The sequence below is a fragment of the Haplochromis burtoni genome, unplaced genomic scaffold (genome assembly GCF_018398535.1).
Source record: "Haplochromis burtoni strain Fernald_Lab_line unplaced genomic scaffold, NCSU_Asbu1 Contig_2, whole genome shotgun sequence".
NCBI classification, from domain to species: Eukaryota; Metazoa; Chordata; class Actinopteri; order Cichliformes; family Cichlidae; genus Haplochromis; species Haplochromis burtoni.
This window is the reverse complement of record NW_024582363.1, coordinates 6,488,776-6,504,842: the sequence shown is the minus strand read 5'-3', so window position 1 is coordinate 6,504,842 and position 16,067 is coordinate 6,488,776. Positions and strand designations below refer to the sequence as shown.

General features: G+C 38.6%; 1 protein-coding gene across 2 annotated transcripts in view; it reads right to left on the bottom strand.

Annotated features, from left to right (window-relative positions):
• Positions 1-15,085, bottom strand: part of igdcc4 (immunoglobulin superfamily, DCC subclass, member 4) — a 63,057-nt gene extending 47,972 nt beyond the window's left edge. Inside the window, exon 1 of one of the 2 annotated variants that reach the window (XM_005912874.3) lies at positions 14,534-15,085. In XM_005912874.3, the coding sequence (XP_005912936.1) occupies positions 14,534-14,600 (67 nt within the window). In that variant the 5' untranslated portion in view covers positions 14,601-15,085. The remainder of the gene's footprint in view (positions 1-14,533) is intronic. The other variant, XM_042218711.1, reaches the window with a different exon arrangement.
• Positions 15,086-16,067: the final 982 nt, after the last annotated feature.

Below are 16,067 nucleotides of genomic sequence, written 5' to 3'. Positions count from 1 at the left end.
TCCCGTCCATAGCATAAGATATAGACATTTGCGCGTTAAATCCTCAGAACTAAGGCCCTACTGTTCCAGCTGTTATCGTCACTAGCATCAAGGGCTCTGCTAAAAAAAAGTTTTAGAAGATTAAAATGCAACTAAGCTCTGCAGTTTCTTGGGAAATACAGTTTATTGTGGTAAGATTATTGGTACTGCCATTATCTGCTGTATTGTATAGTGCAGTTTGGGGTTTAAAATTTGCCTTTCTTAAAAACATGCTTTGTGTCTTTGTAATGTTATGTAATGTAATGTTAGCTGACGTCCATCCATGGATGTGCATGAGAAAGAGGCAGACAGGAGCAGCAGGATTTAGCTTAAATACTTGAAATTATGTTGATTTATCTTAATTTTCCTGTAAACTGTAGTTTGATCTTAGCTAGAATTACTTAGCTTACTTTAATTCTGAAACTGTGTAGAAGTCCATTTCAGGCACTGCCTAACCATTTGTCTCAGACGGAGAGAAACTGAAATTTGTGGCATTTATTAAGAATACTTTCATTGCGTTAGTTGCTCTCAGAAAACCCTTGTTGGTATTTTTATAGAGCCGTTGTGTTTCAGTTAAACGCACCAGACACGACTGAACTGAAAACAAGGGCAAACTTTACATCAGAAGATGTGCGGCTCTGTGACTTTCTTTCACACATTAGTCTGACTTAGAATTATTGTTTTAAAACACCAGTCACACAAACAAAACAATGCACTGAGGCAGCAACATGTTGTTGTTTTTTTCAGTGGAGTCTGGTGGCTTTGATCAAAAGAATTGCTTCAGTTTCTCTTCACAAAATCTGTTCAACAGCAGACCTGAAAATAATTGAAATACACCCTACAGTTAAACATGATTTTGTTAGCCAAAATATATTTTACTGCTGGTCATTCACAGCAGTACACTTAGGACAGTGTTAGCAAGTTGTTATGATGCTCTGCTAAGCAATATCACAGGACAAATAGTGCAGCGAGGGAGCTGGACTACGGTTTCTAACTGAAAGAGACTGAGAGAGCAGATTCAAGCAAATCAAATGATAATATTCAAATGAATCAGATCATCAACTGTCACTGGTTTGCACCTGTGTCAGGGGAGCAGCAGTTAAAGTTTCCATGGTGATGGCATTCAGTGTGTGCACTGTAACCGACTGTCTCGAAAATGGGCTTGGCACTCACAAAATGCCTTATAAAATCCAAACTGTCTATTGTATCCACCTGCTTTAAAGCTGCTCTATTTAGCTGTGATTTAAAAAAAATGTGCTCAGGTGTGCTATGAAAAAAAAATAGATTGTTTCTTCTTTTCTCCAAAAGTTATTGCTCAAATTATTACGTAAGTATATGGAGAACTTAAATTGCCCTCCTCCTACTCAAATCTTCTATATCCCAAAATTTACATCTATTGGCTTCCAGAGAAACCACGTCTGAAAGAAAACAATTTTTTCCAATGATTTGTGGGTAAAATTATTGTCATAGAGTATAAATTTTCACCTCACCGACAGGTTAAAGAGAATTTTTCCATTAGAATTTTTCTGCTTCTGCCATTCTGTTTATTAATTAGTCCACAAATAGCTCTCTCATCCACTTGAATGGAGAGGGATTTATTTTTTTGGTAACAATTTGAAAATAATTTACATGTGTCTGAAAAAGTAAGTCATCCCACCCCCGAACTAATCAGTTTGGTGCAAGAATGATGTCTCTGTGTCAAGCAATGTGGGAGGATAATAATAATATTAATAATGTCTTATATATATTTGTATATTCCCTGTCTCCTCCAAGATGAGTGCACCATCTTGATGAAACTTTGTATAAACATTGCCTATGGCACTGTGATGGTCAACATCTAAACTCTGTATACAAATATTTTATCCAAACTCCATAATCATAAATATTTCTTCATTTGAAATTTCAGTTGAGCACAGAGTGGAATGTCACATTACAAGGTGTGTCACAACATAATGAATTGTAGCCTCACACTATAATCTTTCTATGGTTGTATGTTCCCTGTTTCCCACGTGTAGCATGGGGGTTTTCTAGTATTAACAAGGAATTTAACCAACACCAGAAAAGTTGCAGAAAAGGCATTCATGATTTAAAAGTCACAAAAATGACAGAAATCTCTTCAAATGTACTTTCAAAGTACCGGTATGACTGGAGAACTTGTTGAACACCACATTCCCAGCTGTCACTATGCATGTTATTAATGTGTGCTTTTTGGGAACCATGCAGTTGAAATGTTAGTGGATTGTGGTTATATAGCAAAATTGCCTGACTTTTGCAGAAGTGTGACAGTTAATGTTGATTTGTGACAAACTCCCTTTTTGTCAGACTACAAAACAAACTGTACCTTGAGCCTCAGGAGCTATGAGCTGCAGAAAACATGGAATCTGCAGTTCGTTGAGCAAAGAGATCTTACAGATTTTTATGCTCTGGCTGTCTACATTCTAGTAGGAAGAAAGCTGGAAACCTTGAGGCACCCCATGTGCCTCCCCTCTTAGATAACACAAGGTTAAAGTTGTTGTGCTGTGCTGCAGAGCATATTTCAAGTTGCAAAATTCCTCATGCCTGTACTTCTCATGCCACTTACACTTTTGTGGTGAATACCCCAACAGAGCAAAAGTTTATTTTAAGAGATTACGACACTCACAAACTGGTTCTACCTTCAAGTATCCCCAGTACATTTCAGGAATTTAAAAGATATTTTGAATTTCAGGAGTGTTTGAAGGATAAATTTGTGGAGTTTTTCACTTGGAGCTCCGTTGAAGAAGTACAAGACAAACCCACACTAAAAGTTCTGATAACCACTTATGAGGACTTCAAGAAGAAAAATAATGACATGTTCATTTGTGTGCTCATGTGGTTCACAAGAAACCATTGGTGGTTAAAAGCTGTTGTCTTCTTTAAAAAAAAAAATGTTGGAATTATTTAAATTAGTAAATGACCACCTAAAATTGTAAAACAAAAACCAACAACAATTTTTAAAAAAATCCTTGTATGTTATTGTAGCACTTACAATTTTTAATTTCCATTAATTTCCACTTTTAAAAGACTGGCATTTTGTTGTTGTTTTATCCCTGCCTTTAATGTGCTTTGAGATCAAGAGATCAGCAAGGTCAAATTTTTTTTTGACATTTTTATTTTTACTCAGAAAACGACTAATAAAATTTGTTCTTTACATTTTTAGGGCAATGCTTATTTATAAATCACTTAAAGGTTTCAGGATTCAGAATCCTTTCACTGCAATGTCTCTCTCTTACATCACTGCTGCAACCTAACCTAGCAATGATACATAACCTCTGAATAATCTGTAATTATTATCTTTCAGTGTTCTGTCACACACACACACACACACACACACACACACACACACACACACACACACACACACACACACACACACACACACACACAGAGTTTCACAATACCAAAAAACCCACAGCAAGCCAAGTCAACAAAATATAATTTCACTGTGTTATTTAATTCATGACGTCAAAGCCGTGATGATGGGAAGCAATACAAAATCCAGCATATAAAGAATAAGATACAAAGAATGAGAGTATATGAAACCCACAATTTCAAAATGAAATGAAGGACTAAATTAGTGCCCATAAAGGCGCATGTTAGGAAGTCACTCACTGCTTTCTCACTGAAGATCAGTCACTGTCATCTCAGAGTCCTGTTGCCTAGGTAACTCTCTAAAGTACTTGCCACACTCTTATATGTCAGTCAGCGGCGTCTTTGGCTCTCATTGGTAGTTGCTTCAGTTGCCTGCCTCGAAGTTGAGAGAAGTTTTACCCACTTTTCTTCACCAGACGTTATTTTAGCTCTGAGAGTAAAGTGACACAGAGCAGCTAAATAGGATTTAAGACACGTTTGTGAAGACAGACAACCACAGCACAAAAAACAACGATAGCCACTTTTCTTTGTACCAAACCAGTAGATAATTGATACGATTGGTTAGTGATGTTTATATGTAATGTGCAACTGGGTAGTACTTGTGTTGGAAACCCAATACATGGTAATGATTTGTAGGGCATTACTGTGCACTGAATAATAAATACAGGCTGAGTGCACTGGGAACCTGGTGTAATAACAATAACACTGAGCAGGCTTCAGTGAGTAGAACTAAGTATGTGTGTTCGTGTGGTAAGCCTGGATGGCTGAACCCAAACCTCAAACCAAGCTGGTTTTCCTTTATACTAGTGTTTAGTTTCAGTGGTACCTTATTTTGCCAATTCAATTAACTTCCATCAATAGATACGAGGTACAAACAATACCCCCACCACTTGCTTTGTTTCTGGCGAAAAAATATCCAGCATATGAAGAAATCAATATTTTGAAGCCGCAGCTTGAGAGATCATCTGAGTGGAGAAGCAGCCAGTGATAAACCCTGCAGGGAGACAGACATTCTCAGGTTTCAGTGTGCAAGTAGAAATGCTTGTGTAATAGCAAAAACAGAAAATCTCACTGACAGATGCACTTTAGCGCTGTCTAAATATTTAGGTTTTTATTTTGGTATAGTGTAATTCGAAAAAACTGCTTTGGCTATATTAGGTTTGTACTGTGAGAACAGACTGCATCTGGATCATGGTATACAATCCATTGTCGTTGAGACCGCTGATCTGCTTGTTTCTCGAATTGAAACTATTTATTAGGTAAGCAATTGTACGTATAGAGGGCTCAGTATTTCACTGAACCCATAGTGAGGTCACGAGTCATTCAGCAATGTGAACAGCTGCCGTGTCAAGTGTTAACTGTTCCAGCTGTGTTTCCTCCCAAGACGATACACTAAAGTTCTTCTCACACCCAATCATGGGCACAGATACATGGTCACTTCACTGTTGAAAAGCAGATACAGTGAATTAAAGAATTAAGACAAGCAGACACACAAATCTAACTCAGTAAAGTATATTCTGATGCTCCATAGGGAACTCTGGATTTCTGCTCAGTTTGAATTGTATAATTATTTAACTCAAAGCCAACTATCTAAGTAGAAGACACGTTAAATGGCCTCGGGGCCAATTCAAACCCAGGTTTCTTCATTACTTTAATTGCATATGTGCCACCTGTTAAACCAAGTGAGCTAAACCAGCACCTGGAAGTTGGTATGTTATGTAATGACTAATGAGTTTCTATTCAGTTAATAAGATTAGTTGTTTGTGCTAAAAAACAAACACCAAGCAATGTCCTTCAGAACGTCCTAATCAAAATAGAGACTTTCTTAGTGCTTTTCTCCAATTTTATTTAAAAAAAAACCACATTAAATATAATCAGAAACTTAAAAGCTGATGAGATTTTGTGATTTTTGTTTAAAAAAAATCACAAAACCATCATCTGGCTTAGTAATTAATCACCTAATCATTTCAACTCTAAATGGTTTCAAAACTTCTAAGTTAACACCTCTTTCTCTATTTGTCAACTTCTTTGCACCTCATGCAGTAACTGAGGAGCACTGAAATTTTTATAAAGTGATGAGCTATGAAGCTTAACATGTATACTTTTTAAAAATAGTTTGCTGTGCACATATTCTCACAACCAGTGTAACGACAATTGGCTTGAAAGGGAAAAGAGACGAACATGGGAGCAGAACAGAGAATAAAGGATAAAGAATGAGAGAGGGGGCGTATCGGTGCAGTCCCTCATGCCTCCTGCTCTATGTACAGTGCTCATTCATCCCATTCTGGCTTCCTCCAATCACAAAGCAGCTTTCTTGCATGTGGGGCCTCCCAGCAGCGTGGGGCCTCCACATGGCTATGTCAAGTGCCAGACCCTCTTGCATGAGTCAACAAAGCAAGCAATAAAACCAACATGGGAGTAACACGGGAGATCCAAGTCGGGATCTATTTATTCACACAGCAGACAGTAAACTTACAGGAGAGGACTTCATGGTAACATCCGTGGTGATGGTATGAAAACAGACTAAATGCAGACAGGAGATGATACACCTGCAAGGTAGTTAAAAAAAACACAACCACGAAAAAACTAACTCTTTCTTTGATGCTTCTTTTTCAAGTGAAGCACATGTTACATTAAAATGCTCATGCACAAGGATCAGGGTTGAGTATCTCACACTATGTCATGATGATGAATGAGACTGTTATGTGGCGCTACCTGGTACACGCACTGAAGAAGGACAGACTGCACTGAGCAAGCGTCACGGATTACGCTCGCACCAGGATTCTCAGTAATGACATCTCCGTCACAGAAGAGATGTGCTGTGATCTTTAAATAATATAGTGCATTTGAATGAGAACTAAAGGGTGTGAATACTCAGTATGAATTCACAAATGACTGTTCAAGAGATTCCTAAATGTATGCTCTCTATTGTGTGATGGCAGAATATATTACTGAGTAATCTAGGAACTAAAGTTCAGCCCTGCTTTGAATTTCTAGTGGAGCTTTTCCCACCATGGTAGGCACTCAGTATCACTATAACTCTACAGATAAACCAGCATCTTCCCACCTACATGGCCACCTTTAATGTAACTCCTCCACTCTCATGTGACCAAGCATACAGCCGGGAGGAATGGAAGGAATGTGAATGCAGGTTGGTTAATCAAGTGAGCACAACGCGACCACTGACACTGTCATAAAAATGAGCACAGGAATAAAAAGAAGCTTGCCAGTGTGATAAGTAGAACTACGATCTAGTGGTCATCATTTAGTGTAGCTAAAGGTTCAAGTTTGCACAACACCTTAAGTCACTTACTTTGACCTGAGTAGCTCATATTCCATTATGTATATCAATTACACTATGAGGTAAACCTCAGTGACCTAGTAAGCTAACAGGATAAAATTACCAGTTCTATATAGCATTGCAGTAAAGTCTCTATAATAACAGGTAGTAGTGTTGCTGGACAACAAATCAGAAAGAGCCTGATTTACTTAGATTTGATTTCCATATGTAATGGAGGTAAAACTCACTGGAAAAGCTTATATAAGAGAAAATTACTTTGAGCTCTTCACAATATATGTTTTACTGTAAGTTGTGATTTTTTTTACATGACTAAATATAATAAAACAAATACTGTATGTTCTTCTTCAGATGATGAAAGAAAATATTCTATAACCTAAATGGTTACTATCTAAAATTAGGTTTAACCATATTGTAACGTAAGCCAGAAATGGAAAAAGACAGAGAAACTATGGACACTTAAAGTAAAATCATATAATTTCATCTCACACGTTGATGTCTGTTGCAGGCTCAAGATAGAGAAAGCAAATTTTATTTGATCTATAAACTGTTCTTTTATAATACACATATGTATTCTTGATGAAATTAACACCTCATTAGTTTACAAGGTCTTGTTATTAGATGTTTTAAGAGGTCACGCTATTCATAACTGAGCAAAAGCAAAAACAAAATACATTCTCACAACAACAACCCAACCCAAAAGAGCAAATCATTTGAATGCATAGCAGACAAAATCAAGCTCAAGGCTTCCTCTCCTTTCATGCAAAGATTTCTGTGCTTAAGATTGCTTTTCTGGCAGCATGAATAGGCACACACAGGGCAGCACAAATAAAAAAAATCAACATATTCACTACACAAATATACCCAGCTGAAACCCAGCCCAGGGCATCTTTAAATAATATGCATCCTAATTTAGCACGTGCTCTCTTGGGACGGGATCAGGATGCACACACAAATCGCAGCTGACACACCCACGCTTACACACAAGTGAGCGAAGCAGGCACACCGGGTGCACTTTATGTACCTTTAGCAAACACACACACGCGCAGATACTTAATTTAACGCTAATGTATAATTAGGTAGTCTCAGCAAGCACTGCTGTCCAACATGCTTAGATTTGTACCTCTCAAGAGAACTGCATACATATATTCACAGAAATATTGAAAGAGAAAACCAGAACATTTGTCCTTAAAAGTACTATTTTACATAATTTACAATTAAATCAGAAATTGCAACTTCATGCAATTACATGAAGGCACAACAGTGATGTTTTAAGAAAGATTGTATATACAAGATTGTGTATGCACAGACATTTATAATAATGTTAAAGCTGTTCCACCCATAGCAGTAACAGTGCAGCAAATTGCTAAAGTCCTTCTCCAGATGGCTTGCATCCATCTCCAAAACCAGTGCTTAATATTTTGTAGGTGCCATTATACTGCAGATTTAACAACTGTCTCTAAGGTGTCCTTACAACAAAACAGAGGTGAATGCACTCTATACATTAAAGATGATGCTAGAGTTTAGGAGAGGCATAGGTGAACATCCCTAGGAGACCTAAAAGTGCAGGTCAGCATTGACTCCATCATAAAACAACCTTGCAGGAAATAAATCATGGGTTTCTTAAAGTTTTATGTTTTTTTGAAGTACGTACGTTAAATCATCCACTTCAGCTAAAGTTGTGATAGAAGTTGGATACAAAAAAACTCCAGATTCAACTCAAAAGTGCGACAAATAGTGCAGTGATAAATAAAAAATGACCTAGAACTGAAGAAAGACCTAGAGATCCTGTGTTTGTGTGTGTCTGACAGCCAAATCTTTGTGAGCTGCTCAACCTAACAGCAAACTCAGGATAATCTTTTAAAGAAATAATGAAACTGTCTCCTTTTTTTAATCTGAGTTGGCAAGAATTTTGTGTGTTGTTTCATGATACCCGGACTGTCATGAAAAATGTCATTCAACTTCATCACAGTCAGTGATGCAACATCTGTGACGGTGATGACTTCCCTGTGCAGGAAATGGAACTTTGTGATTGGAGTTATAATGTGAATTTTATATCTAAAAAAAAACCCCAATCTGTACTCTGCAAACTTCATAACAGACTTCTTACTGTGAGTCAGTGCCAAGCTGAAAATCTCTCCCCTTTGTGTAACTTTACATCACCATGACATTTAAGCTAGACAATGGACTTTGCACCACAGTACCCTGTTGCAGTGTGTGAAATAAACTGTTGACTTCAAAAAAAAATCCCTCCCACCACTATTCTTAGCACCGCAAACTCATTTAAGCAATAAGAGTTTTGCAGTAAAATTTCTACCGTGAAAATATTAACTTTGTAACAAGCTGCTGAGATGACTCTGTCTAACCTGAGCATATTGGTGGAAAAAATCTGTTATTTGTTTTGGGGGGTTTTGAAACTGTGAAACTGACAATTCAAATGATTCCTAGAGAAATAAATCCATCCTCTGTTTCAACATACGAGGTTCTTCTAAAGATTGCTCATTCAGGTAGTCTACAGAGATTTTTGAACTAAGCCAAAAATAAGACATCTACAATGAGGAAGTGCTGGTGGGCTGGCTTGGAGCCTTCTAAGGTATGCCAAGAGCATATCAGAGATGTTTGCTTATTTGTACAGTTTTCCTTACACGACTCCTTACACGGTTGTTTTGGGGGCTCCTTTATGAGCACTAGTAAGGTCAACATTACTACTGTAGCTTTCTATATAAGGTAACATTAGGTTAATACAGGGATGAGAAAGCTGTGGTAACTATAAAATAACCACACACATTAATTACTGCCAGTTTTGGCAAAGTCTAATAAGTGGAGAAGCCTGCAGCTTTTCACTGTAAACTTTAGGTCAGTGGTTCCGTAACCGCAGGGTTCATATTTCTTAGTCAGTCATAAATAACCTAGGCTCTTTTATCTTCTTTGATTGAACTTATTTGTAATAAAAAATCAGGTTGTTTTAAAATAAAACAAAGAGTCTATACAAGCCTCATCAGGTTAAATGTTAACTTTCATGATGGTATAATTAGAAAAACACTGAACAAGTATGACTTGCTTTCAATATTTGCCTCTAAAAATAAGAAAAGCACAGCTTATGTCTGAAAAGCTGCATCTGAACAAACTACAAGACTTCTGGAAATGTGTTCTTTAGACAGATGAAACCAAAGTGGAGACCAAAGTTTCACCATAATCAAAATGCTATGTGTGATAAAAACCAAGCACAGTTTATCAACACAAACACCTCATACCATCTGTCAAGCATGGTGCCAGTGATCATTTGAGCTTGTTCTTCAGCCACAGGACCTGGGGGCACCTAACATTCATTGAGTTAACCACAAACTTCTCTGTATACCAAAGTAATATAGAGTTAAATGTGGGACCGTTTGCCCAACAACTATAGCTTGGCCAACTTGTTTGTTGAAAAAAATTACTCTAACCAATCATTTTTTAAATGTATTAATTGACATTATAGGGTGCCGAGCTGTCATAGGAGCTATGCAGTCAGTAGGAATTAACAGCTAAAACTACAGCTCCCCTAGGCTTCAATCTACAGGCCTTACAGCAAGTTTAACTTTATTGTTTAGCTGTCGAGTCAACATTTCTATTGCTTAACTTTGTTTCTACTGCTCTCACAGAATTGTTTTCAGCTGAAGCACATCCTTGGATTTGACAAGAAAGCACTAAAAACCTTGTCAGCACCAAACAGCAGACACGTGGTTTGGTGAACAAAGAGGAACATTTTCTTCTTGAGTGAGTGGAAACTAAAAACTAAACTAAAAGAGACTAAAAGTTGGGCTTACATTCACCAGATGATGCAACTTCAAATGATAAAGTTGCTCCATAAATTGTGTCAAATGAATTAAATCATTAAATTAATCTGACTGGGTAGTTTAATAGGTATGATACAGTACATGATGTAAATACACCTTGTTTTGATTAGCCTTAAGTCTTCTAGATATACACAAAACAGTGCTTCAAAATAAAAGCCCTACAACTTTTTTAAATCTTGGAACTCATTTGAACCAAAACTCATGAGCCACTCACAATCTACTTTGGGTCCAGCAGTTAGGAAACAATTCTCTAGCATACTTCAGCAAAATTTTAGAACATTTCTGGTCAATGTATCCAAATCAGTGATACAGTTTGTACTGTGAATGTACTGTGTCTACCTCTGTGTTTACACATTTGCTTGGTATGTGCTGACTTCTGTCCTGCAGGCACACTGGCTTTCACCCATAAAAATCAGGACAAGCAGTTTAAATGATAATGGTGATTGATATAAGAAGAGAACATGTAAAAAAAAAAAAAAAACTTTCCTGCCTAATCAAGGCTTATGCTACTCTGTAACAAGTGCAGGGGACTGATGTAGGATGTCTAACTACATATGACAAAGTGGAGAAGCATTACAAAACTTCCTAGTGCAAAGATTTCCATTTAATAGGACCTGTAAAATGGTAAATTAACTCAAGTGTCATTCTTAGTCAGTGCCTAGGCTTCATTATGCCCTTTTCACTGTGTTTATATTCATCAAGTGCTTATAAAAAAGGGTAAATGCATTACAATAGTCAGATTCATTTGCTCATAAAGTCTTTCAGGACTGTGGATGTTGTTTAATTGTGTCTATTAATAACTGTGCAGTATTCTATGACTGTGAACACACAGACACATGGGCAATCTGGCTTCATTCATTTGCTTCTGATGTGTTAAGTGAAGCTGACAGATTTGCCTTTGATCTTTAGAAAGTACAAAACAATTAATTTGTACATGCAGACATGGCCCTTGCCCTCAAGCATACCCCTTTAGCTTCTGTCATTCTATCAATGGCCCAGAATTAACACTAACCTCTATTCAGGAACAACCTCAGGTCCCATAAACACCATCATCCACAACAGTAATGTATACAGTAATGTACTTCTTAAACATAGCAAAATTCACACAGAGGGGAAAATGACTGAGTTGTTTACTTATCTTGATGACAAAAAGTATAATTATTTGGTAATAACACATAATAAGAAACCTTTTAAAGCAGCGGTCCCCAACCTTTTTTGCGCTACGGACCGGTTTATGCCCGACAATATTTTCATGGACCGGCCTTTAAGGTGTCGCGGATAAATACAACAAAATAAAACTAGTACCGGTACCGAAAAAAAGAAAATTAATTCATAACACACGTTAAAAGACCCAGGAAAACCAAGTAAACAATAAAAACGATAACAAAATAACGCTGAAAACCGATAAAAACCCTGAAAACCATACATTTTGCACCTGAACCTCAACTCTTGCGGCCCGGTACCAAACGAGTCACGGACCAGTACCGGGGGGTTGGGGACCGCTGTTTTAAAGCATGTTGCTATCAGCAGTGCTAATAATTACAATTGTAGGATTTGATGACAAATGTTAAATATCACAATGGATCTTTAAATGTCAGGTTTTTGTTGATGCAATTGATGCAAAAAACTTACAAATGTATGATTTTATTGAAATGTTTGAACTGCCTAATCCCAAAATGTCCAAACTCAAAACTTTGCTGATCTCACTGTACAAATAAATCAACCTTTTCCCAACTCTTATCATGCATAACCTCCACACCAATCAGTATTTACTTGCAAAAGATTTCATCATCTCACTGTGACTGCCCACAAGTGTGGCACTCACTCTCTTGTCAAGAAGATCTCAACAGAAGTTATTCCTTATTCTGTATATTCTGGAATCTTCGAGGCTTGGTAATCTAACTCTATAGCATTTGTACCCTCTGACCTCTTACTGCTATATCAGATGGAAGTCAAGGAGGCACACCTCTAAGTGGCCTGCTTCTTAAGGCCATCGTGTACATAATTGAAGAATGAGTAATGGAGCTTATGTGTTGAAACTACAGTATCTCAGAGGTAAGTGATGTCTGCCTGGATACAAGCATGGTTCTCATATACATGCATTCCATTACACTTGACTTTTCACTGCCACACCAATCCACCAAGCACCAAACTGCCTTATTTCTCATCACTGTTGGTAGCAATCACTGCAGGCCATAACATACCACAGCAGCAGCAGGAAACCTTTCTGCAACTCCCACCAAAGGATAAACTACACAAGCTGAGACTAAAGTAAAGAAAGAGGCATAGTTTTCATGTAAGTTTACGGTGATATTAATAGCTTGTGTATTAGTGCCACTTTCCAGATGGAACTTTATGGTGGATCAAAATACCCCAACATGGAGACTGAATGCAGCCTCAAAGCATAACAGAGCCTCCACTGTGTTTTGCACAGTGATGATTGTAGACACTTACTGCTACACCTCTCTCCTGACCTCTTCTGTACATATTCATGATGATGACTCGAACCAAAGTTTTTCCTCCCTAACACCTGTTATCAACAATTTTCATATGAGTTCTTCTGTAATTTGGGATGCTTCAGCCTCTTCTCCTTTTTTTCTCTTTCACAGCATCCACAATATGCTGAGACATGCCTATTTTGTGGCAAATAACACTTTCAGAATCACTATGCTGTTGCAAAAATACAATTTTCTGCCTATCAATCTGTGTTGTCTTTGGCATTTTTATAGATTTGACTAATTGTAAAAAAAAACTTTCACATGCCACTCTAACCTGCTCCCAAAATGTTTAATCTGTCCACACTGCCACGCACATACATACATGGCAGGAGTTACATACTTTCTCATGTCTGACTTGGAGTTACAGTACCCACTGATTTCCAATCCTCTGCAAGAATTTCAGTTTCAGTCCATTTCTTTATCTTATAATCCAAACTCTCTGATGAACAAGATGGAAACAGATTATGAAATTCTGATATGATGCTCTTCTTGAGCTGAATGTTGCCTCAGTGATTTCATACAGAAATGTTCTGACATGTTAGACAGTCATTAGACAAAAATCAGAAAGTTGGGCTTTGGAATAAAAGGTTTTAAGGAAATCAAATGTTCTATCTTTTTTGTTTCCTGACCACTGGTAAGCATTTTACTTTATAAGAGCCACTCGTGTTCTGCGCTGGTCTTTTGTCATGTAAATCCGGTGACCAGACAGTCTCTCACCGGCTCATCGCCACCACTGTTAGCATTTTCCTCTTCAACCAGCCACAGCAGTTATTAGGAAATAAACTTTTTGCTGTACAGCTATCATATTCATTATGATGCATCCATCTTTAGATTTCTATAGATCATACGGCAATCTATAAATATGTAGAATACTTTTGATGATGTTACACTGTCTTCAAAAACCTCTCCCTCAACTTTTCTGAGCCATGCAGAGGGGAAAACCATAACGTCCCTTGCGCACATCAGTGCACCGTAACAGAAAAAGTTACCCCCCCAGCAGCAGAACATGAAATAGTGGTGTGCTGCAGGACATAGTTCTATTTCTGAACGCACAAGCCCATCACACATGTTGTTATTGTGAGTCCGATTCCCTGGTTTGGATCCCAAACTTCCCACGGTCGCTTCAAAGCCCCTGGCCGCCCTGTGGCAACATTCAACAACACTGTGGCTACTCCTTGGGCAATGTGCTGCAACTTCCCATCGCCAAAGCTTTCCAGCGCGTCCTGAGAGAGATACCAATGAAGTACCCTAACAAAACACCCCTACATCGTGGGGATTAGAGAGGCCAAATGAGGTGAACACTGAATACGGAGGGGATATTGCACAAACTGTGCAAGGTGCAGATTCACCCAGTAGCTCATATCTGTTATCGCAGTCTACTTATGTTCTGAGTAACTGCACTTCAGAGTAATACGAGAGGTCCGCTGGCTCACACATGCACCATACAAGAAAAAAAGAAAAAAAGAAGAAGAAGATTTAAGTGAGCGCTTTACCTTGCTTGGATGGACCACAAAACAGCGAAAGAAGACAGAACAGCCAAATTGTACTCTCCACCGCCATGTACAGCCTTTGATTTCCACCAGTGGGGTAGCAGCTTGAGTCTATACAACAGCTATACCGTTATAGCGACATTCATATGCTGGAATCCGCTATTGTCTCCGCCGGTGCGTAAAGGAGTCTCTGAGAATGTTTAGGGTTCTTTGGTTAACAGTCTCCCTGGTTTTCCTAACAATAAGGTTGCATTAGTCGGGGGAGAGCCGTCGTGTCTCTCGGCGCTTCAACGCCATGTTGCGAACGAATGTTAAGTGTGTGTTGGCTGCGGGTCCTAACACAGCACACACACACACACGTGCGCGCACTTTCACGCACACGCACGTTCACCAGACACTGGCTGGCTGGTCGTCGCTGGAGTCCTGAAAAGCTGTCGGTGATTTTAACACACCCTTACTTCGTCCTTTTTTCAGCCCCATGCTTTCCACTAAGACTTTATTGGTCCGGAGCGAATGCGTTGTGAAAAGCACCTGAAACATCAAATCTTTCGAAATACATGTTTATTCCAGGCGTCTCTCTCTCTCTCTCTCTCTCTCTCTCTCTCTCTCTCTCTCTCTCTCTCTCTCTCTCTGTCTAAAATGATGAATTCGTTAGAGTTATGCCACAGTCTCTGCAAGAGAAACACCAAGTGTAGAGAATGGTCTGGCTAAGTGGTTATCTGTAATGACTGCTAATGCGTTGCCCTGAATGAACCCGATGTCGGAGCCGCTTGGGATGTTTATGTGCGCTCATACATCAAAATATACATCAAACGTTAACCTTAATCATGCAACATCTACACTCGGGCATTCATGCACGCAGTATTTCTTCGTTTTTAATTATTTTTCTCCATTTATTGTGTGTGTGTGTGTGTGTGTGTGTTTGTGTGTGTGTGTGTATTTGTGTGTGTGTGTGTGTGTGTGTGTGTATATATGTGAATGAACGCCCGTGTGTGATAAAGCTGGTCAGTGTAAAGAAAAAAATGGAGAGCTGGAGAGACACATGTGCACCCAAAGCAAGTGCAGCCAAGAGGAGGAGGTGAGGAGGAGGAGGGGGCGTTGGTGGTGTGCATCCCAATCAATCAAACAGCTCGCCTCCTGCTCCGGGTACTGGGGGAACCACTGACTTCTGCATGCAAACACATAGCAGGAGCCAGCTGGAGCCCAGCCTTCCCGGAGCAGACAAAGACTCGCCTCGTGTAGCGCGCTCAGCATCACTGACACCAGCAGCATCCGCACATACACTACCATACAGAGAAGCGCTGAAGGAAAAACATAAATAAAAAGCACATGCTTTACCTGTTACATGTGGCTATACAGCAGTCCGAGTTCACGCTATAGCTGCTAATTACACTGTAAAAATCCATAGCGCCACATGCAACATTTGATGTGACATAAACTGCTAAATTGCTTGCTTGAATGAAAAAGAAATACCACTGTGATTCATTGTGGGCTCAGCTTATTCCATAATGTGTGCTTTCAAAGATATAGTTGACTC